Genomic DNA, 23,233 nt, shown 5'->3' with positions numbered 1-23,233 from the left:
AAAGTCGTAGATTTGGCTTCTTCTTGAAAATGAAACAATTTATGTCAAAAATAAGCTTCTCTTTTTTTAAAAAATAAAAATTAATTCCATTGTTTATTGTTTTCTGACTTTTGGATCCGTCATTGTTGCTAGTCAGTAGGTCCAGCACGAAACATTGTCCCTTTGAAATTAATGATATTTTAACCTATTTTAAAAGGTTTCTTATACTAGTAAGTAGTGGATGAATCCGGGACGGCTCAACGTAATTGGGGGACTAAAGCGAAATTTCAATTGACGCTTAACAAATTTCATACATATTTATTTTAAAATTTATTTTTCTAACTATTTAGATGCAAATTATTACTTAATTTTATTTATAGATGATTTTTTCGAGTACTTCTTTTTATTTATAATTATTAGTTTTAGGTAAGATTTTATCAATTTAATGTTAAAAAATATTATTTTATTAAAGCAATCATTATATGAATTGTTAACACAATTCTATAAGTAATAAGTTGATAAACTTTAAGCAAAAATGAGTTTTAAAAAATAAATAATGTGAATGTTAGCAAAGAAATGTAATAAAAAATATATACTATATACTTTTTATTATAAATAATTATTAATTTAAATAAAAAAATAACACATAATTTATTCTTGATAAAAAATTGAGGTCTTCCAAAATTGGGGGCCTAAGGCATATGCCTTAATTTTTATAAGGCAGAGCCGCCCCTGGATGAATCTTTATGTACATATTTTTCTAAAGAAAGGAAAATAAAATTCATATATGATAAAATAAATATAATTATTTTTATTAAATACTTTTAAATTAAATATAATTTTTTGAATTGAGCATCTAAATATATGATAAAATATTTTTATTAAACACGCTTAGAGGAGGAGATCACAAGTGGAGAATTGAACCTCACCAACTAAGCTATTAAAGATTGTTCAAACATTTTCTTTTTTTTTAACCCCTCTCTAGGAGTAATTCCCACCGTTTTGTTTTCTCAGTAATTTAAATCCACAACCTTAGGAATGAAGATCGATGTGTTTACCATCTGAGTAGACCATAGTTTCAAGTAAATGTTACATAAATAAATTAACTATTTAAAATATGTTACTTCCTTTAATTATACGCACTGATCTCAATGAATCATAAAACCTCAAATTTATTTTAAATGAGATTGATATATATATATAAAGGAGATGACATATTTTATGTATGATTAATTTAACTATCTAATATATACTTGAGAACACATACAAAAATATTTTCAAAATTTGAATCGAAAATATCATATAAAAACACTTTATGTGTTTTGTCCTTAATTGGAAGAAATTACACTTCAAACGTTTAAACGAAATTAAACGCACAAATACAAGCCGAAGCATGGGTCGCTTTAACTACAACGTGTCAGCATTATCTTTCAATAAAATAATAATTTGGTATAATCTTGTTTCCTTTTTATTTTATTTTAATTTAATTTAATGTCATGTGGGATCTTCATAGTATTATCACTCCCCTATTGTGGCCCAACACAAATTGTAAAGACATAATACATAAATATGATCATTAATTTGGCTTCAACGAATAACTATGTCTTCCAACTTTGAGCAGTGGCGGATCCAGAATTTTACGGCTATGGGTGCTCACTGTTTTTAACATAAAGTTGTATCAATCAAAGAACATAATTGCGAGCTAAAATCCTCAACAAGGGCGCTTTTTCTTCAATTCAATGCAATTGCCAATTGGAATATTTGGATTGATTCAAGAAAAAGAGGAGAAACAATGTACCATCACGTACAATCGTAATTACCAAAAAGGCAAACCAACGAGAGGGAGAATTTTTTTGCTTTTGAATTGGAACTAAAATGAAGGCGTTAGAACAAATTATTTTTTCCTTCCCTTTTCATTTTTCCTAATTAGACTGATGAGAAAGAAAGAGTTAATAGACATAGAAGATCACGATTGTTTATATTTTCGGGAGACTAAGTTGCATAATAGACATGAGCAGTGACCAATTCAAGATTTTAAGATCGTGGTTACTTTTTAAGCTATCAATCATAAAAAAATAAATGTACAAATTCAATACTTGTCATAAGAAAGACAACTATATTTAATTATGAAAGCGAAAAAAGATCAACAAAAAAAAAAGCTAGGATAATAATTCTCTTGAAAAAGGAAAAAGGAATTTTGTACAAGATTTTGTTTTAAAAAAGTTAGCAAAAAAGATAGTTTATGAAAGGAAAAAAAAACAGGGAGAAAAAAAAAGTAAAAATAACGTTAGAAAGAAGCTGGACAAGTCCATGTGGGTCCGTCTCTGACTTTGAGCGTACACAAGTAGACACTTAAACTTATATAAAATTGAACAAGTAGACACACGTGTCCTACATGACATAATACAAGTAGGATGCCATGTAGGACACAGAATTGCCATGTATATATTTGGTTAGAAGTATTATAGTTAATCCCAAAATTATTATCCCAGCATATATACTACAATAATTGAATTGTCTCATACATATGATGGGATAACTTTATCTATTCAATCATATACCATACTTATAAATTAACATATTTTGATTAGAAACATTATAGTTAATCCCGAGATTATTATCCCATCATATATACTACAACAATCGAATAAATTATTTCATACATATAATGGGATAACTTTATCTATTCTATCATATACCATACTTATAAACTAACATATGAAAAATATATAAGACCAATATAATTGAATACTTTCCTTATAATTTTGAACGATTTTTCTTTTATTTATTTTGTTTTATTCTTCTTTTCAGTGGTTGTGCCCCTCTTGGTGGATGAGAAAACGTGTAAAAAAGTACACAAAATTCAACATAGGGAAGGTCTAACATGCCTAAAATTTTATAGGAGAGTTTGCTTGGGTTGAGTAACAATGGAAGAGGAGAGTTAGGGAGAAGATGCTAATATAGATAAAACACATAATTAAGTGACACAACTGCATGAAATAATATACACTACCTCTAACTAATAATACTTGTTATGTTTTATTTTTTAGAGTTAAACTATATTAATTTTGATCAGTTTTAAGGTATATTTTATCGACAATCCAAAGTCATATAAAAAAATTACGATTTATAATATAACTTTCCATTATTAAATTAAATTTTAAAAATCATTTAAATTGACTATGTGTATATATTTGTAAACACATGATTAGTTCAATAAAGTCTTTGATATAAGTAGTTACGTGTTAATATAGAGTAGATTAAAATCTATTCTGATTTCTGAACCATAGACTAGATCTGCAAATCCATTGGCTGATTGACGTTTTCAAGAATTCAAAGAATGGGACCACAATGTTTTTATTGCTATAATCTAGATAAAGAAAATATTTTTTTAAAATCTGAAAAAAGATGGGGAAAAGTGGGTGAAGCAATCTTTCAATAATTTTTAATTTAATTATAAATGAATTCTTACGTAATTCATTAACTTGATGTAAATACATATGAGTAATTTTTGTCATATTTTATTTTTTGATATCTTAGATCATATCTCGGGTGAGTCAATAGGATTGATTATGCAATTGGACAAAAATCAATGGGTAAAAATTTAGAGACTTAACTATGAGCTTGACATATATTATTAATTTCGTCTCCAAATTATAGACATTTATGATCAATCTACTTAATTAACTAAATTTAAATATATTTTCAATCATACACTAAACAAATATTATAACTTATTAGTTTGTTATAATTGAATGATTCAATAAATTATATAATACTATATTATATATTTTTCAAATTTTTTTTAAAAAAAAAACTGCAAAAAAGAAGAAGAAGAAGAACCTCTGGCATGGCAATAATGCTTACGATTCAAAATACTAATCTCTGCGAGACTTCAATCTCTTCAATACTCTATCAATGGTGATATCAAATGCATCTTTAACACTCCCTAAATCTTTACCTGGCGTTGCGTAAACAAATTTAGGAAGAAGATTAATCAACGTCTCTCTCATTTCCTTCACCTTATCTTTATGAATCCCTTGCAAAACTTGCAGAATCAAACTCCCATTTGTATCTCTCACATTATCATGATCGATGAACACTGTATAACTCTCCGCCACCCATGGCAGATGCCATTCATACTGACCTTTAAATGTTCCTCTCCAGAAATAAACCGGGATTGAACCGGCTAACATACAGTCAAAAGTAGACCGTCTAGTTAACCCATCGCCTCGTGGCTGTAAGCAGAACTCGGAATCTAGAAAAGATTCCAGAATCGCTGGAGCTCCGTCGGAACAGACGGTGGTAGCGCAATCGACGGCGAGACAGTTTTCTTCGGATTTACAGTAATCCATTAGTACTCCTCGGAAATCGTTTTTGATTTTCTCACGCTTAGCTCCGACGAAGGAGAAGAGCTTTGTACGGTCGTAGTTCCGGATGTAATTCTGCCATTGGACTATATCGGATTCAGATCTCGGGTGAAAAGCTGTTGGATAAGGTACGCTTTCTTCTAAATCGTCATTTAGATGCTTTTCTACTGATAAACGGAACACATTCTTCATCAATGGCATGTAGAGCAAACTCGATCCCCATTCCGAATCGTTAGCAGTTAATCGTCGGAAATCCCAAGTTAATCGGCCAAGCATAATGAAGTGATCTACTCCGTTAGCTCTAGTAAAAGTCGGCTGCTCTTTCAACCAATCGAGAACCATTTCACTTTTCCGATCTCGATCTTTCGCCGTATAATTAAACCACAAAAACCTCCCAATATCAAGTCCGGCGTAAAACGGAATATAAAACCCCGTTGCTTTTTCCGGATCCATAATCCTGCACTTATGGCTCAATATTCTATTATGATAAATAACCTCAGCAGCATACATGTCAGTCCAGTACCAAGCTGGAGTGATATCTTCCGGTACAACGCGTTCGAGCCCAGTAGCACTGGGCCCAAACCCACCGTTGGAAACCGCTTTACAGCGTGATTTCCACGGGTCTAGTTCCTCACATTTGTCAATAAACTCCGTGTTGAAAGTAGCAGGTAGGTCGTAGACGTAGACGTAACCGGATTGGCAGTCCGGGTTGAGTGCTACCAGCTGTTGGGAGTTGGACAGCGGTGGATGAGGCGGAGAGGAGCGGATGAGGAAGAAGAGGATTAAGATCTGGAGGAATATGGTAATAAGAAGCCATACACAGTGAGTTAAAGGGATTTGAGATTTGACGGTGTGGAAAGCGTGTTTGAGCTCAAAGGTTAGTTTGGATTTCTTAGAAGAATCATGATGATGTTCGTTACTGTTGCTGGATCTCTTCGAGAGATTCAGCTGCATCATCGTTGTTTAACACTAAAAGAGACAATGAAAATGATAATCACAACGATGACAAATGTTTTGAAACTGCGAAAGAGAGTAAGCTTAAGATTGGTGTTTCAAAGGAGCTAACAAGTAGTACGATTTGCTTATAACTAGCTACCTAGTTAGGTTTATTATTAAACCTGAAAAAAAGAAAACAAAAAAAAAAAACCTCAATGTTTGTCCTTTTGTGTCTATGTGAATTATTTTGAACGTATTTGACTGTTGTCATTTTATGTCTTTTTATGGGTTTGAATTTCTAGAGGTAGGCGTAAATTTTTACTGTAATTTTATTTTTTATATTGGAGTATTTTATTAAATATTTTAAATCATTAATATTGATAATATAGTTTATGAAATTTTCAAATACACAAATAAGAAATACCATATTGTAAATACTTTTTACTCCATTAGTACCATTTTAAATGATATAGTTTGACTTAACACTAAAGAGTTTAAAAAAGAAAGAAAGATTTTTTAAATTTATGGTTAAAATAATTAATGGATGTTTGTGTAACTATAAATCATTTCATTAAAATAAAATAAATATTATAAAATTAAATTATCACTAAACATAGAAATATGTCATTCTTTTTAGAGCTGACTAAATAATTTGATCAAATAAGAAAATGCAGCTATCTAGATCAGCATATAGTACTACTAAAACCAAAGCTCAACAAAAACAACATGCTCAGCGCAAAAGGGATGTATACGTAAATCTTTGTTAACTTTATTTTTAGAACATAAAAAAGTTGTTTCCGATGCTAAAAATTAGATTCAATAGTATTGAATTCAGAAATGATAACATTATTGTGGATGGTGCCTAAAGGTGATAATAACATTATCCTATAGTTTCAATGGGTGACCTTTTTCCAAAAGGCATAAAGCAAGTGTAATAAGTTGGAAAATGACATTTGATTTTTGTAGAGACATCAAGATTATTGTTTAGTATTAAAACGCGGTTTAATTAGATGTATATTAGTAGCAATTGGACAAAATCTCTGAAAGACAGATAGGCAACCAGTAAACAGCTGTTTTTTTATTTTTCTTTTATAGTAAACCATATATTAGTTTGTACAAAATCAAACCGAAAACTGAACTAAACCGCAAATCGAGTTAAACCGAGAAAAAAAACCCAACTAGTGATTGGTTTGACTTGGTTTGGTATTGAAAAAAAAAACCGACTATATTTGGGTTGGTTTGGTTTTAACTAAAAAATATCAACCCGAGACCAAATCAACCCGACGTTGTATATATAATTTTAAAATTTTATTTTATACATAAAAATATTTACTTTGATATAATTTTTAAATATTTCTTATACTTTTTCATAGTTTTTTATCTTTTAATATATTATTTCAAGTTTGAAACTTAGAATTCTGAATGGTTCAATGAAGATCATAGTCTATAGATGTTGATAATTGTAATAAAGCTTAAATCAAAATCAAATTAATACTAATGCAAAAAGAAAATCAATTCAACACTAAGAATGACAATAATATTGAATATTTATTCTTTGGTTTTACATTGGTTTAGACAATTCAAATACATAATCTAATTTTAATTTCCTTTAATATTTAGTCATGTAACTAATTTCCTTTAAACTTATTTTAACATGTTTTAGTACTTTTAAATTATGATAATTTTCATTATGACTTGTTAATTTACAATATTTGTTTTACGCTATTTCATTATTATTATTTTTTTGTTGGATATTTTAGTGTCATTACTCATATCATATTTTGTGTTATTTTCTTAAGAAACACCTTAGATAGTTATATTTGGTAGGACTAAAAAATATTTGAAGTACAAGTAAATTATATGTTTGTATGAATACTTTACCGAAAAAACTCGAAAATCCGAAAAAACCCAAATTTTATTGATTTAGTTTGATTTATAGATTTAAAAATCTGACACAAATAATTTGATTTGATATTTAAAAACTCAAATCAACCCGATCATGTACACCCCTAATTATCACATAGAATAGTAAATCTCATCTGCTTTTAAAGGGTTCAGATGAGCACATGCCTGGAGACAAACACAGTTTCACAATGCCTCTCTTTTTTATTTTAAAAATGTGTAATTACTGAAAGATATATTCATTTAATTGTTAGATTTACTTCTTCTTTTTTGCCATTTTCTAGGAAGAAGGTAAGATCATCTCAACTCCTCTCTATTTTTTATTCTCTATTCTTTATAATTGAAAAGTAAAATAGAGAATATCTTCTCCAATTCCTATCTATTTCCCCCTTTTGCTCTTCAATTATAGAGTGTTGAATAATATTTCTCCAAATTTAGACAACTACTATTCATAATCTCTATTACACTTTTTGAATATTATACTATTATTTCAATTATTTTGTAATTAACATATTATTTTTCATATAAGGTCATTAATTAAATATCTAATATTCGAAATTCTTTTAAATGTTATATAACATTTTAAAAATATATTAATTAATATGTACTACATTCATTCTGAATTAATAATATTTCAAGTATTTTTAATTTTCATCACATTAAGTGATATAATTTGAAATTATTATTGATTTTCACTATGAAGAATTCTCACAATTTAAATGATAAGATGAAAAACTTAATATAAAAAAAAATTATATAATGAAATAAGGAAATAAAAATGAAATGAAAATAATAATATAATATTAAGGAAAGAGAACAAGATTCATTTTGCGAGAGTAAAATAGATAATTTGATTGAAGTTGATTGTATAAAACATATAAAACTCTATATTTGTAAAGTAAAATAGAAGGTAGAGTTGGAGATGCCCAAGTGATATATATCATGTTGGCACATGAATGGACACAACTAAATTATACTTTCATTTTTTTTCTTTGCCTACCAACTATCGAGTAAAAACTTAATGGTCAAAGGACATCCGATAGATTTGAAACGATACATTAAAAATTAGCATATGATCTTTGCACAAAAATAAAAAAAAAAAGTAAAAACTTAATGCATAGAATTTTATATTTTCTTTAAGACTTTAAGACATATAATCAAGGTTAAAATAATAAAATGTTTTGTTATTTTCTAAAAGTGAATAATTTTCTATCTAAACTAAATAAAAATAATCCCATATTTTGAAAGGAACCATTTGAGAGGAAGATATTGGAATGAACGGATGAGAAATACGAGTGGATTTCACGTCCTTAAATAGAGTGTAAATAATAATAATAATAATAATAATAATAATAATAATAATAATAATAATAATAATGGGGTCACCGCCTACGGCCTATGCATTGAACCAACGAACCAATAAGCCTATGCATATTCGCAATGTGGCAATATCCTCCACCACAAATTTCTTTAGATGGGGCCTCTCACTCACTCATCACAAATTGAGTCCTCTTCATTTATTCATCCCGTGACTTAGAATAATTATTGATTTTTTTTTTTTGGAAATTCAATTGTACACAGAATGAATCGTATTAGGAAAACCAAGTTCTTGAGTTGCAATTTTGAGAGTAATAGAATGAAAATTTGATGTCATTCATGCGAAGGAAAAAAGATATATTTATAATATTATCGTAGGTAATGTCTTGTGTATATTTCACGCTTCTTAATTTGCATGTTAAAATTATTACGTTCGTTTGTTGGGAGAGACTATTGAATCCTCATAAAACATTATTGACAAGGTTTATTTATTTCAAAGACTTGATAAACTTCACCTCCTGACATAGCTCTAGAAGCCGTTTGTCGACCGATAGAAGCAGTGGCGGAGCCAAAAATTTTACAAAGGACTTACGCTTTGCACCCGAAGGAGATTCTCAAGTTGGGTACAGTGCAAAGCCTTCCATTTCGGCAGGTTGAAAGGGCAATAAAGGACTTAAATCTCTTTCTTGAACTTGAAAGAGCATAAATTCTTCCTTTTTTTATCCCAATTTCCCACTCTTTCTGTGAGGTAAAACCTCACCACACTACACACACTTCGACACAAGGGTGTCCAGAAATAACACAATAAAAACTCTTTTAAAAAAGCTTTCATACTCCATAAAGGGTGATTTCAGGCTTGTGGGTGATATTCATAGAAGCCGTGCTGCTCTCCAATTAAGTCGGTGGCAAACTTGCTTCATTACTTCAAACATTTGATGGATACGAATAATATTTATAGGTGCAGCTTAAGGTTGTGCCTGACCTGAGAAATGTATATGTACCTTGAATTATGTCCTTTTGCATGTTTATTTGTGTTTTTAATGTTAAAATATTGTTTCATAGGTATCTATTGTCATAAAAATGGCCAAAACAAGGAAAAACTGTGAAATGTTTCAAAAAAAATAAAAAATCACTATATTGTCTATATACTGATTTACCTATGATCTTGTGTGAAATGTGACCAGGCCTAACATCTTCTTCAATTTATGAACAACTCCAATTTTAATGGCTTTGTGAATATATCAACAACTTGTTCTTCGATCTTGCAATATTCAACCATTATCTCTTTATCTTGGACCAAGTCATGAATGAAGTGCCATTTGATGTCAATGTGTTTGCTATGGCCATGAAAAATTGAATTCTTTGTTAACGCAATTGCAAACTTGCTATCAAAGAATATTTTTGTAGGACTATCTTGTTTGTGTTGAAGAAATCCAATCATCCTTCTCAATCATGATGCTTGTGTAGTACTACTTGTTGCAGTCATATACTCTGCTTCAGCAGTTGATAAAGCAACAACTTGTTATTTCTTTGAAGACTGTGAAAATACACTAGATCCCAAATAAAATGCATAGCCAGAAGTACTTTTTCTTTGCATCATATCTCCAGCCCAATCACTATCAGTAAATCCAAACAAGATTACTATCATTAGTCTTTGAATAAAATATGCCATCAGAGTGTGTATCTTGAATATATCTCAAAATTTTCTTGACAGCTTGCAAGTGAGATTGACGCGAAAACTCCATAAATCTGCTAATTAATAATAAGTAATATCAGGCCTAGTAGAAGTCAAGTATATATCTTAGACTCCCTACCAATTTTCTAAAATATGTAGCATCAACAAAATCACCAGTTCCATGTTTGGTCAACTTCAATTTCTCTTCAATAGAGGTCAAGATTGATTTGGCTTTATCCATATTAAATCTTTTCAAAATATCACTCGCATATTTATTCTGAGAGATAAAGATTCCATCTTTCAATTGAGAAACTTCAATGCCAAGAAAATAAGACATTAATCCCAAATCAGTCATCTCAAATTGGCTAGTCATAGCCTCCCTAAACTCAGAAAATAATTTAGGATTATTGCCTGTAAATATTAAATCATCCACGTATAAGCACACAATTAGAATGTCTCCATTAGTATTGAATTTTATGTATAATGTATGCCCATAAGGAAATCTATGCAAATCATGTCCCATAAAATAAGAATCAATATAATGCATTCTTCAACTTGTAAACTTTATTTTCTAAACCTTTTTGACATATCCCATAGGCTGCTCAACATACACTTCTTCCTCAAGAACACCATTCAAGAAAGCAGATTTAACATCCATTTGATGTATTTTTCAACAGTTATTTGTAGCGAGAGAAATAATCATTCGAATAGTATCAAGTCTAGCAACAGGAGCAAATACCTAAAAATAATCAATAACTGCCTTATGTTTGTATCCTTTAACAACTAATCTTGCCTTAAAGCGGTCTACTTCTCCAGATGGTTTGTATTTGCTTTTGTGTATCCACTTGATTTCAATTTGTTGTTTTGAAGGCGATAAATTTGTCAACTTTCAAGTGTTATTTTTCTCAATAGCACCAATTTCTTCATCCAATGATCATCTTTGGCAGCTTACTCAAAAGTAATTGGATCACAATCGACAAATAGTGCAAAGTTCACAGTATCTTCATTGAACAAATTTTTATTATTGTCAACAAAATAATCATGTAAACGGACTGGTAGTTGGCAATTTCTTTGTGGACGAATCGATGTTTCTGTTTGATCAGGAAGAGCTACTTGTTAATCTTGATATCTGCTAGAACTTCGTTCCTCCATAGTTGAAACTATTGGTTCAGTCCTAGGCAACTCAAAATTTTTCTTTGACCATTCTCAAATATTGTATTCATCAAAAGTTACACCTCTACTAATAATTACCTTTCCTGTATCTGAATAAAATAACTTGTAACCTTTTGTCTCATGACTATAGCCAATAAAGATACATTTTCTGCCTTATCATCTAATTTCTTTCTCAAAACATCAGGAACATGAGCATAAGCAAGACAACTAAAAACTTTTAGATGAGATATATTTGATTTCTTACCAGTCCAAACTTCTAGTGGAGTCTTTCCCAATTTGGATCGAGTTGGACATCTGTTTAGAACATAAATCGCACATGAGACAGCTTCGGGAATATTGTTGGAATGCATCATTGATCTCATCATATCCATCACTGTTTTATTTTTTCTTTCAACTACACCATTTTATTGAGGAGTATATGAATGATGTTTAATGTCACACTTCTTCAAATAGTCATCACAAAAAAGAAACTCAGTGCCCCTATTAGTTCTTAATATCTTAACAAAGTGTCAACTTTGCCTTTCTACGTAAACTTTAAAGATTTTGAAGACTTCACATGTATCAGACTTATTTTTCAGAAAATATGCCCAAGTTTTTCGTCTAAAATCATCAATAAAAATAATAAAGTATTTACTACCTCCATTGGAAGGAACTTCAACCGAACACAAGTCTGAGTGAATTAGCGCCAATGATGCATTAACCCTCCAAGCTTTGCCTTTTTGAAAAGGTTCCCTATACTAGTTTATTTCTTGCAAGATATTTCAAACTTTCAAAAATAGATGCCCAAAGCGTAGATGCCACAACCCAGTATCATTAGAGTTCACAGAACTAAAACAAGGTAAATCTTCATGGTTGAGATAAAGAGGCAATAAACGACTTTGATTTATTTTTTTCGTTGCAATTAATCCTAATTTATCATCACTGATAGTGCCAATTCCATACTTAAATGGCAAGTCATATCCTTTTTCTGTCAGTTGTCCTAAACTTAACAAATTATGATGAAGATTTGGAACATAATAAACATCAGATACAAAGTGAGAAGAGTCATTTTTTGAAGTAATTGAAAATTTTCCTTTTCCAATAGAATGCACTTTAGAGCTATTACCAAGTCTTACGATAGCTCTAAATGATTCATCTAGATCAACAAATAATTCCTTATCCCCAGACATATGGTTGCTACACCTAGAATCTATAAACCATTCGTTCTCTTTTTTTTCTTCTATTTCTGAGTTAGAGAATAATAAAGTCTCTTGTTTATCTCCATAATTTTCAGCCAATTTTGCATGTACTTCTCTATTACCATACTTTTTAAACCCACAATCTCTTGATAGTGTCCAAATTTTTCCACAATTATGACACTAAATTATTGATTTTTCATGTCTCTGAAAATTTTGATTATTTTGTTGTTCCTTCTTGAATTATTATTATTATTATGTTGGTATGAATAATTACCTCTACCACGACCTCAAAAATTTTCTATGTTCCATTGCCCTCTATCTCTGAAATTTGATCCATTTAATTTGTCTCAGCCAAATTTGATATTTCTTCTTTTGAATTAGGTTGATCCACCTTTACTTGCAATACTTCATCAAATTTTTCTATCGTCTGTTGATTCAAGGACGTCTCATATGTCATCAATTTCCCTTCTAAATCATCAAGTGTCAAAGTGCTAAGATCTTTGGTGGCCTGAAGAACAATTTTTTTGGTGTGAAATTTTGTACTCAATGATCGTAGTATTTCTTCAATAATTTTCACTTGATCTATATTTTCTCTATTAGTTCTCATATCGTTGACAATATTAGTTACCCTTGTCAAAAATTCTTTGACGGACTTAGTTGAGTTCATTTGAGTTAATTCATATTGTCTTCTAAGCTCTTGCAGTTTGACTCTTTTTACACTTGCGGAACCTCGATGTGAATTCTCTAAAATTGTCCAAGCCTCTTTCGCTGACTTAGCATGTAAAATTTTACTATATACATGCAATTCAGACTTGCTATCAAGATTAAAACGTATCTTATCATCAAATTGTCTATTTTTCTCCAATTGTTTTGTAGCTTCACTAGTTAGTGTTGTGCCTTCTGGGACTTCGAGGATTCTTTTTTCAATAATAGACCATAATTCAACAACTTTGAAAAAATGCATCATTTGTGAATGCCAAAACTCAAAATTATTTTTTTCCATCAAACGCCAAAAAGGGGACAAGGGGCTATATATGGACTACTCATATTCTTTTATATGTGTTGAATCTCACACAGGGCTTTTATAAGGATCACACACAAGCTCTGATACAAATTTGAAGGAAATAATATTATGCAAGGTAATAATATATGCACAAGTGAAAGACCCAACAATAGTTTTGTAGAAGAAACATATTAATCTACAAATAGTAGGTAGGAGACTTTATTCAATAACTTAATGACTTTTGTAATTTTTGTACATTGAAAATATATAACAAGGCACCCCTATTTATAATACTAACAACCAAAGTAAACTAGGACTAGGAACCTATAAAACTAACAAATCCTAATTAAACATAAATAAGAAAATACCGTAAGGAATAAATCATAAACTACTTAGGAATCCTAATCTTGATTTATTTTCTACAATTAATGTCAATAAAGACATTAACCTTTTTGTTAATGTGCATATTTATTGCGTTGTTTTTAAGCTAGACAATAGTCATGTCAAAGGGTAACTAATCTTTCTTTCTTTTTTTCTCATCCCTTCTTAGGAGCTCCCAGCTTTTTGTTTGCTTAGTGACTAAGAGTTGTGTTTACCATCCGAGAAACACTCTCTTGTTGAAAGAGTAATTAATCTTGAAAAAATTACCTAAATACACATTTTTTTAATCATAATTTCTAAAATTTCCTAACATTTTAAAAAAATAATCAAAAATCCCCTCTCGCATACATCATTTCCTCTCATTGATACTTCCGTATTCCCTCTCGGATATATCCCTTCACTCTCGAATGGATCCCTCCACTCTCTAATACATCCCTCCTCTATGTATTTGAATATCCTATTTCCTTTCGAATACATTCTTATCCTCTATCTAATACATCCCTCCTCTCTCATTAATCTTTCTTCCAATTTAAACCCCTTTTTTTTTGCCATGTAGGAGGTGAATAGAGGAAAATTAAAGTAACACAACAATACTTTTGAAAAAGTAGGTGTGCTCATTTAATTGGCTATTGTCTACCTACGCTTTCTCTGTTTCAATTTTCTCAATTATGTTAATCCATGGATTCTTGTGGTAATTTATTTCTATATAGTCTCCAAATCCAATCAACGGAGTATTAATCGGTGCATCTCATAAGAGAGAGAGAATGGAGTGATGATACCTGTCAAATTACTAGAAAATGGTCTTCTTTTTCATTATCTACCTGTTTTGATATTTGGATTGGAATTTAATTTGTGTCAAATAGGTCTTTAATAGAGAATAGCACCCTATATAAAGATTTTTTTTCACATAGATAGCTCGAACACAATATCTTTAATCAAGAGAGGAGCAACTCCATCTATGCACCACACAGGGACATAGCTATAGCTAGCCTTTCATCGAAAAATTACGATATATATGTGTCAAATTCTACATTTATAGGATATATATTTAGAATTGAATATCTTTAACAAAAGATATGCCTTTGGTGTAGTGGTAATAGGTGTCCCAAACCCTAAATAACACAATATTTTTTTTGTTTTATTTTGACAGCCACAAACCATTATTCTTGAACATTCTTAATAAAATTTCTGACTTCACCACTATATATAACAAAATATAATCAAATTGCTCTTAATCTTTTTTTTTCTTTTTAATTTTGTTCCCGGATAAAATATAATTCTCTTAGCTAGGAACTAGCTAAGCTTAACAAGTGTAAACTAAGTCATTCCAGTAATTAATTAAATTATACAAAACTTTAGCATAAGAATGTGGAAGTTGTCGAGAAAGTTCGAGCATGTAAACATGACAGCTCGTTAAGTATTAATTAGGGGACAACTTGTCCAGTCTTATTTTACTTTTTATACGCCTCGAAGAAATAATAATTAGAAATAGTTAGAAAATATTATTTTTTAAAATAACATCAAATAATTTGAGACGAAGGGTTAATATTCATTTTCCTCTTTACTTCATTGATATTACAAACGATGATAGGTATTTATACCAAACTAACTACAATAAAATATAATGATGTGTGCTTTTCAACATATATTTATCCATTAATGATAGTTGAATGATATGTATTTTCACTTATATTTATAATTACTAAAGTTAAATTGCTTAATTTGAAATATAAGATGTAGATAATTATAATTAAACATTTCTATGATAATGTTATTAACAAAATATTGTGATAGAAAATATAAAGTGTCTCCGCTATCTCAATATGATAGTTATGGGTGAAATTAAAATTTGTACATAGAGAAAGTTTTGTGACACTCTCATGAAGATAGTAATGGAAAATTTTAAAATACATCTATAATTTTTAAGAATTATCACTAGATTATCTTTAGACTTTCAACCTTGCTCAGTTTGTTAGATTGAGTATTTAAACAGGTGATAATATTTTTATTAGCTATTTTTTTACTCAAAATTTATAAAAGTTATTGTATTTTTAAGCAGTCATGTTTTAACATGAATAAAACTGTAAAATTTTAGATTTGTTTCAATCAAGGTTAATGTGTATAATTAAAAGAATGTAACATAATTCATATTGATATATCTATTTAAGATGATGTTGTGAATATGTACAACTTTTTAAATATATGTTTGAACTAAAAGTATCCAACATAAATATTTTATCATTATATTAAAATATCTTCATTAATAAATATAAGTTATGTAACTTGAATATCTAAATAAAGTTACCAATAAATTTAAGAATGGTTGATGCATTTTGTCATTAATCAAATACCCTTAAGATGATTTTGATCTCCCATAATTTCATTGACTCCAGTATAGAAGTTCTACATCTATGCATTTTAATTTTTATATATAAATTAAACGGCAAAGGGCCAAATATATCCTGTACTATATGAAATAGGTTAAATATATTTTTAGTTATGTTTTTGGGCTAAATACACTCCTTCCGTTATAGGCTAAATATATCCTTATGACTAACAAAGGACACGTGAACGGCTAAAATTAAAAGAATTATTTAATTTAAAACAAATTAAATTTAGATATAACCGTTCCAAATAATTTAACCCGACCTAATCAAATTTAGCTACAATTCTTGGCAACTCTGTCAAGCTTCTTTGCATCATCATGAAATATAAAGCCAATTGTGTCATTGTAATCCAGAAACTCTTGTTTCCTTGGCAGCATTCTCGATCCACAGAGTTATTTTTTCTTGTCTAACTCGAACATTAATAACCGCTCCACAAATTTCATCTCCATAATCAAATTGCTTTCCAATCAGTGGTGGGTCAATGTTATAGAAAAGCTCATCGTTCACTTCCCTCCATTGGCACATATAGGTGGGTCAATGTTATAAAATTAGGTCGGGTTAAATTATTTGGGCGGGTGGATCATATCCAAATTTGATTTATTTTAAATTGAATAGTTATTTTAATCTTAACCGATTACGTGTCATCTGTTAGTTGTAAGGATATATTTAATCCAAAAGTATAACGAAAGGGGTATATTTAATCCAAAAGTATAACTAATGATATATTTATATTATTTCATATAGTACATGGGTATATTTGACCCTTTGCCGTAAATTAAAAGGTCAAATGTACATTGTATTAAATTGAGTAGACAAAAGTAGGAAACAGTTATAAATGAAGGACTGAAACTGATAATTAATCATTTTCTTCGCACCCCTACCCCTCCACCTTTTTCTCCCACATCTCTTCTTCCTCATTTTCTCTAGTCACCTTCGTCTACTCTCTTTCAACAAAAAATATGGCTTCCCAAAAATCCCCAATTTTTGTACCTATTTTATTTTCATTTACCCTTATTTTCTTCACTCTACAAGCTGCCGCCGCTGCATCTGCAAAAACTCCGGCGAAAAAAGTTTTGAACTGTTTACCGTCGGAGCTCATGCACCTTGCTTCTGCTTGTTTTCCGATGGAAGAATCTCCGGTAGATTCCGACAATCTATGCTGTGAGCTAGTCAAATCTGTCACCTCTTCATCGGAATCCGACCGACACTACGATCTGAAAGAGTGCCTTTGTACAGCAGCGACGATTAATCGAATAGTCATCGGGCGTGATAGAAGAGTTTCTAAAGTTGTCGGAAGTTGTACCGGAGAAACTACAGCTAGGTATAACTGCTTCTCTGATATCTAAATCTCCAATAGCAAACTTTAGATCTCGGTATCTGTTTTCAATTTTATTTTTTGCTACGCTGTGATTTTAGATCCAAGTTTAAGTGTAAATTTTATTTTTTGTGCTAAGATTCAAGTAGATTAGTCCTTTATTTCCATTTATGTTTTGTTGCTAAAAATATGCAAGAATGTTAAAGAGAAAATTAACAGTATTTATTTCATGGTGTTCATTGACTTTATGGAATTAGCAAATTGATTTTGTTTTCTTTCACTTTTTTTCTTCTTTTGTATGAATTTGGACATGTTAATCACTATTCAAATTCATGTTTAATAATGTGAAATTGAACTCTAAATTAGATTAGTTGAAGATTTTACTACTTAATTTGTCCACCGACAATAAGTAAAAAAAATCTAGATCTTTCTGTAATGTTGCTAAACTAGAACAAGAACAGTTCACATGGGCTGCTGCAAATACATAGATCAGACAATTTTTTAACATTGCTATTTTTTACCAAAGGGGGATACAAAGCCAAGAGAAAAAGGGTTATTTTTCAGGGGTAGAAGTTTTCAGGGGTAGAAGTTATTTTAAGTAACAGCTGTTTTTTGAAAACCTTTTTCTCCATGGTGCATTGTACATGGCAAAATTGTGAAATCAAATGGCAGGATAAAAGTTAAAAGAGAGAAGTATGCGTGACTTATTAGTTTCTTTCTCGAACTATTAACAGTTTTACAAATATTTTTTTATTTGATTAATTGAGCTTAAATACGATCTCGATCTTACAGTGTGAGTGAAATAAAATTTTAAATTTTCGTCAAGTTTAGAGATGATTTTCAACACATTTCTAGGCTTTTTATTAAGAGTTATGCTTCTATATAAGAATTTGAGTCCACTTGGTATATTATGACTGATCTAGGTGATTATAAAGTTGTCAATAGTTCAAAAATGAAATTAATAATTTACATCAAGTTCAAAGGTGATCTCGGACATAAGGGCATCTCCAATCCTACCTTCTATTTTACTCTTCAAATATAAAGTTCTCTATTTTTTCAGACAAAACTTCAACCCAATTGTCGATTATATGGAAAAATCACGCCACATATATATTTAAGGGGCAATGCTACAAGTTTTAAATCTACTTTTAAAATATTACTACTTATAACATTTTAATTTCAAGTTGTAACAAATCATTTTTTATTTAACAACTAAGTTCCACTTTATTAAATAATTAGTCTATTATAAAATCAATGATTATCTATTATCCTTTTTTAGGAATTTTTTTTTACCTTTCACACAATATTACATTGATTCTAGATATTTTTTTACTATCACAAGTCATCTCTCATCACCACGTTTCTCTTTCTCACACAAGAATTGTCACGCCCCGAACTTACACTCTGGGCGGAACTGGCACTCAAGAACCATTGCTGGCTTCAAGCGAATTCTTGACCTGATTTACTTACTCAACGGAAGACTTAAACATAAAAAATATAACTCATGCAATAAATTAAAAGATAATAACTTAGCCAAAATGGCAACTCACGTCTTAAACGTATACAATTGAAATGAATAATACTAAAGAACTATAACTATCTGTCTATGAAGCCTCTAAAACAAAGAGGGATGTCGGGACATGACCCCCAATCATCCTAACAACTGAAAACTAGAAAACAATGTAAAAAGGAGCCCTCCGGAAAGTAAGGAGGCTCACCAATAGACTTTGAGTGCTCAATTGGATCAACAAGGCGCTGAATGCTGATCTTGGTTACTTGCGTCTGCATCATAAGACGATGTAGGCCAACTGACATCAGTACATTGAATGTACGAGTATGCGAGTTAGAAAGCTAAACATATATAAGCTTGAAAAAAATCTGAAAGGAACACTTACCTTGACTTTACTCAATTTATGAATAACTTAACTCAATCTAAAACAATAAAACACATGCAATATATAAAAAACTTTTAAAACAGTAGCAAACAACTTAGTTCGTTAAAGAAATGCAATAACAAACTCAACTTTACTCGTCCTTCGGGATGACTCAATTGGTTTGGAGGGTGATTATCCACATGGATGGCCCGATATCGATCCCCCCTCAATGCCTTCTGAGTCGAGCCTGTCGCATAGGGATTGCCTAGTGCGGTTTACATCCCCTGTGTGGTTTGCAGGCTATTACACAGTAGGGGGTTTATCCAGTGCGCACAAAGTGCTCACCACAGAGTGCTTACCCAAAGGACAGAGGCTGTGGCAGAGGTTGTAGCGGCTGCGGGTTATCTCGGGGTTTCAAAAAAAATTCAACTTTACTCATGTAATAAAGTAATATAGTTTCTATGGGAGTTTCTCTAACCGACAATCACCATTATGAGCCTAAGTGGTGATACAACGTCTTGCCCACGCTGCTAGAACTGTCCTATACTTTGCCATCATATAGAACGCCTTAACTAAGTGGATCTACTAGTCTATGCTAACAAGTAACTTAAGGAGTCATCTAAAAAGTATGATCCTTTACTACCAATGAAGGCTACATGGTTTATGGAGACTTGAGTTAATATGAACTCACGTTTTCATATCGGTGCTCAATACTACTACCAAAATATACTTAGCTCATATGTTTTTAAAACAAAACTTCTTTCTTTGGTTTGAGGCAATTACTCAAAACTTAGCTTAAAAGCTCTTTTGGAATCGATGTTCCCTTTCTTGCTCAACTGTGAAAACATTTCTAACTTTTGAGAATACTTAGTTCCCGTATAATCTTTGAAGAAATAAACTTTGCTCATAACTCTTTAGTCAACTCGAAACTTAAGTCTTAAAACAAAGTTAAAACGTTTATGAAAGACTTTTGAAAACTTTATGAACTTCTCTTAACTTGACTCTTCACTTTCCTCGACTTGACTCTTAACTTTCCTTGAATTGAATTATGGATTCAAGGATTGTGAATTGTGATAGAAACGATCTCATGAAGTTTAGGTGTGTTTTTTGATAGTTAAACATGAGAAAAGATCAAGAAATCACTGTCTGGATATTAGCCCGCGATGCGGAGATGTACTTAAATTTTTGGTCGCGAAAATACCTTTTGAAGTAGAAGGTCCCTGATCGCTCCGCGATGCAAAGAACTTTTGCTAAATCTGAGGAGCAGGTCCGTGACGCGGAGCTAGTGCCCATATTCACCCGACTATTTTCCTTCTTCGTTTTCCAGCCTCAATTCGCCTAAACACGGTTTTTCCCCCCAAATTCTTTTAGATTCAGATACCCAACAAATGTACCTAAGAACTTAACTCCAAACAACACTATAATTCGACGTAATGATCTCAGAAATTTCTCTATCTCAGCCCAATTCAAGAAACGACATCAAATTCAAGAATACATATCGAGAACATCAAACTTCCAAACTCTTTTAGGACGAATTCATGCTGAAATAAACATGCTTGGCACGTGGGTGAACAAACTCAACGTTATGAAAGCCTCACATACCTCGTAGGGATCACCCCTTGACAAAATCCACAATCTTAGCTTCTAGAATTGACGATTCTTGCTTCTCCTCCTCCTTTCTCCTCTTCTTTTCTCTTCTCTAAAACCCTAACTCAATTTTTCAAAAGCGTAAATTGACCAAGTTCAGTTTAGACCCCTAAGTAATTACCAAAAACGAATTAATTTAATTGGGTATGGTAAATACCAAAATACCCTTCCAAAATCCGGTTTAAACTTTTCTCGTTTGAACAACCCAACTTTAAAAGGACATATCTCACTCATTCGAACTTGGAATTACGCAAACTTGGCTGCGTTGGGAAGATTATTCCAAGATCTTTCCTGCGATATTTGGAAACACACCTAACTCAACCTGAGCTAGGAGTTATGGTCGTTTGAAGTTGACCAAAACTCAACTTAACACACTTAACAAATTTTCCAGATTTCTATTCTTTCCAAAAATTGACTATTTCCAATTCTTAACATCTTCCTAGTTATTTCAATTTGCGAGATGTTACAAAAACAACACCCCACCACCCCACCACCCCACGTTCAAAAGGTAAAAAATTATGTTACAAAAACAACACCCCACCACCCCACGTTCAAAAGGTAAAAAATTATCTCTCACATCTTCATTCTTCTTCTTAGAAACCGTAAATCATCTCTCTCACCATAATCAGTTTTCTTCGTTGTACACTCAAAAAAAGGCCAAATCTTCTTCATAATACTAAGAATCAAGATTATAGGATTTTCAAAAAAAGATGAGCATACACTTAAAAAGAGCTTAGATTCGTAGAAGTGAGTTATAATGTTGAAATTGAGGCTCCATCTTTTAACATCTTGACTCAAATGTCGCCGACCAACAAAAATACAAATCCGGCGAGCAAGAGTGTTACCCCTCAGCTTCGTGACTTTGCTTAGCTTCCAGCCTTGCAAAGGGATAACCTTTCACTATCTAGGCGCCCTCGAAGGAGGGGTCCCAAGAAGAAATAAATCACAGTAAAGGAGAAAAAAAGAGAAGCAAAGAAAATTGCAACCCTCAAAATTGAAAAGGACAAACGAGAAAAGGGAAAATGGTGGACCGCACATAGCAAAAGAACATGCTCTAAATACTACCTATTATCCTACATCAAGACCAAGGAGATCAGTTGTCATACAAATGATCGACTTAGACTTTCATTCCACGTTTATATTTTAGGATGTCATTTATTTTTTTATTCAATTTTTAACAACAATATATAATGCATAGTCTTGGACAAAATTTATTGATTTCGTTTATGATTTATTAAAATCAAAAGCATGTTTTATGTTGAGTATAAAAACATATATTGTTATACTTAACTTTTTCACATGGATACAAACTGGATACCAATTTCATATAGTGTTAGCATATATTTTTCAACAAGTCGGATACAAATAGGATATCAACAATAACCAGTTTTAGATTGAGATTTTTAGTTTTGAAAAACATTGCATACACAAAGTAGTAAGAATTAAATATTTTGAAATTCTATTTAGATACCAAATGCATATGTTGTTACAATTACACTTCGAAATGGATACCAATTGGATAATATTAATTAGTTGTAGCTTGACTCACTCAGTTGAAATCTTAATGATAAGTTATATTTTTAGCTAGACAATTAGATACCAATTGCATACATTTTTAGTTATAATTTTTCTAGTTTGATACCAATTGGATACAAATAGCATACAAATTGTATTTTTAGCTTGATACCAATTGTATGCCAATGAAATACATGGTTAGACTTAAAAATACCATTTCGATATCAATTGAATACCAATAGGATACAAATTACCTACACCGGTGGGCTTAATTTTTGTTACAATGGATACCAATTAGATATCATGTGGATACCAAATGGTTACCAGTGGTAACCAGTTTTAATTTTTTTTAGTCTACATTTCAAAAACACCGCATACATAAAGGAGTAAGTAGTACACATAATAAATGTTTTGAAATCATAATTCTTTAAATTAAAAGACAAAAAATTCAAACCAATATGTTTGTCACAATTAAATAGCTAAAATAAAATAAAAATAAATTATGATTAATTTTCTGCAGGGTAATTTGAACATGTTTTCCTGTTGTTCCCTCCCGACGACATGTGTTGCACGTAACTTTA

At 30.8% G+C, this 23,233-nt stretch overlaps 2 protein-coding genes across 2 annotated transcripts; one reads left to right on the top strand and one right to left on the bottom strand.

The window, feature by feature from the left end:
* Positions 1–3,825: 3,825 nt before the first annotated feature.
* LOC125877102 (xyloglucan galactosyltransferase XLT2-like) lies at positions 3,826–5,465 on the bottom strand. Its single transcript, XM_049558419.1, has one exon. It carries the CDS (start codon positions 5,304–5,306, stop codon positions 3,858–3,860), a length of 1,449 nt encoding a protein of 482 aa, XP_049414376.1. The 5' UTR covers positions 5,307–5,465; the 3' UTR covers positions 3,826–3,857.
* An 11,703-nt stretch (positions 5,466–17,168) lies between these two features.
* LOC125877125 (uncharacterized) lies at positions 17,169–17,840 on the top strand. The gene has a single exon (XM_049558448.1). The coding sequence runs from the start codon at positions 17,261–17,263 to the stop codon at positions 17,645–17,647; it is 387 nt and encodes a 128-aa protein (XP_049414405.1). The 5' UTR covers positions 17,169–17,260; the 3' UTR covers positions 17,648–17,840.
* Positions 17,841–23,233: the final 5,393 nt, after the last annotated feature.

Source organism: Solanum stenotomum, chromosome 9 (genome assembly GCF_019186545.1).
Source record: "Solanum stenotomum isolate F172 chromosome 9, ASM1918654v1, whole genome shotgun sequence".
Classification (NCBI taxonomy): domain Eukaryota; kingdom Viridiplantae; phylum Streptophyta; class Magnoliopsida; order Solanales; family Solanaceae; genus Solanum; species Solanum stenotomum.
Note: the sequence above shows the minus strand (reverse complement) of the source record. Positions and strands in the feature narration are given on the sequence as shown.

What these genes read in the sequence shown, in the direction of transcription:
- LOC125877102 (XM_049558419.1), bottom strand. Translation starts at nt 5,306, where the DNA reads ATGATGCAGCTGAATCTCTCGAAGAGATCCAGCAACAGTAACGAACAT.
- LOC125877125 (XM_049558448.1), top strand. Translation starts at nt 17,261, where the DNA reads ATGGCTTCCCAAAAATCCCCAATTTTTGTACCTATTTTATTTTCATTT.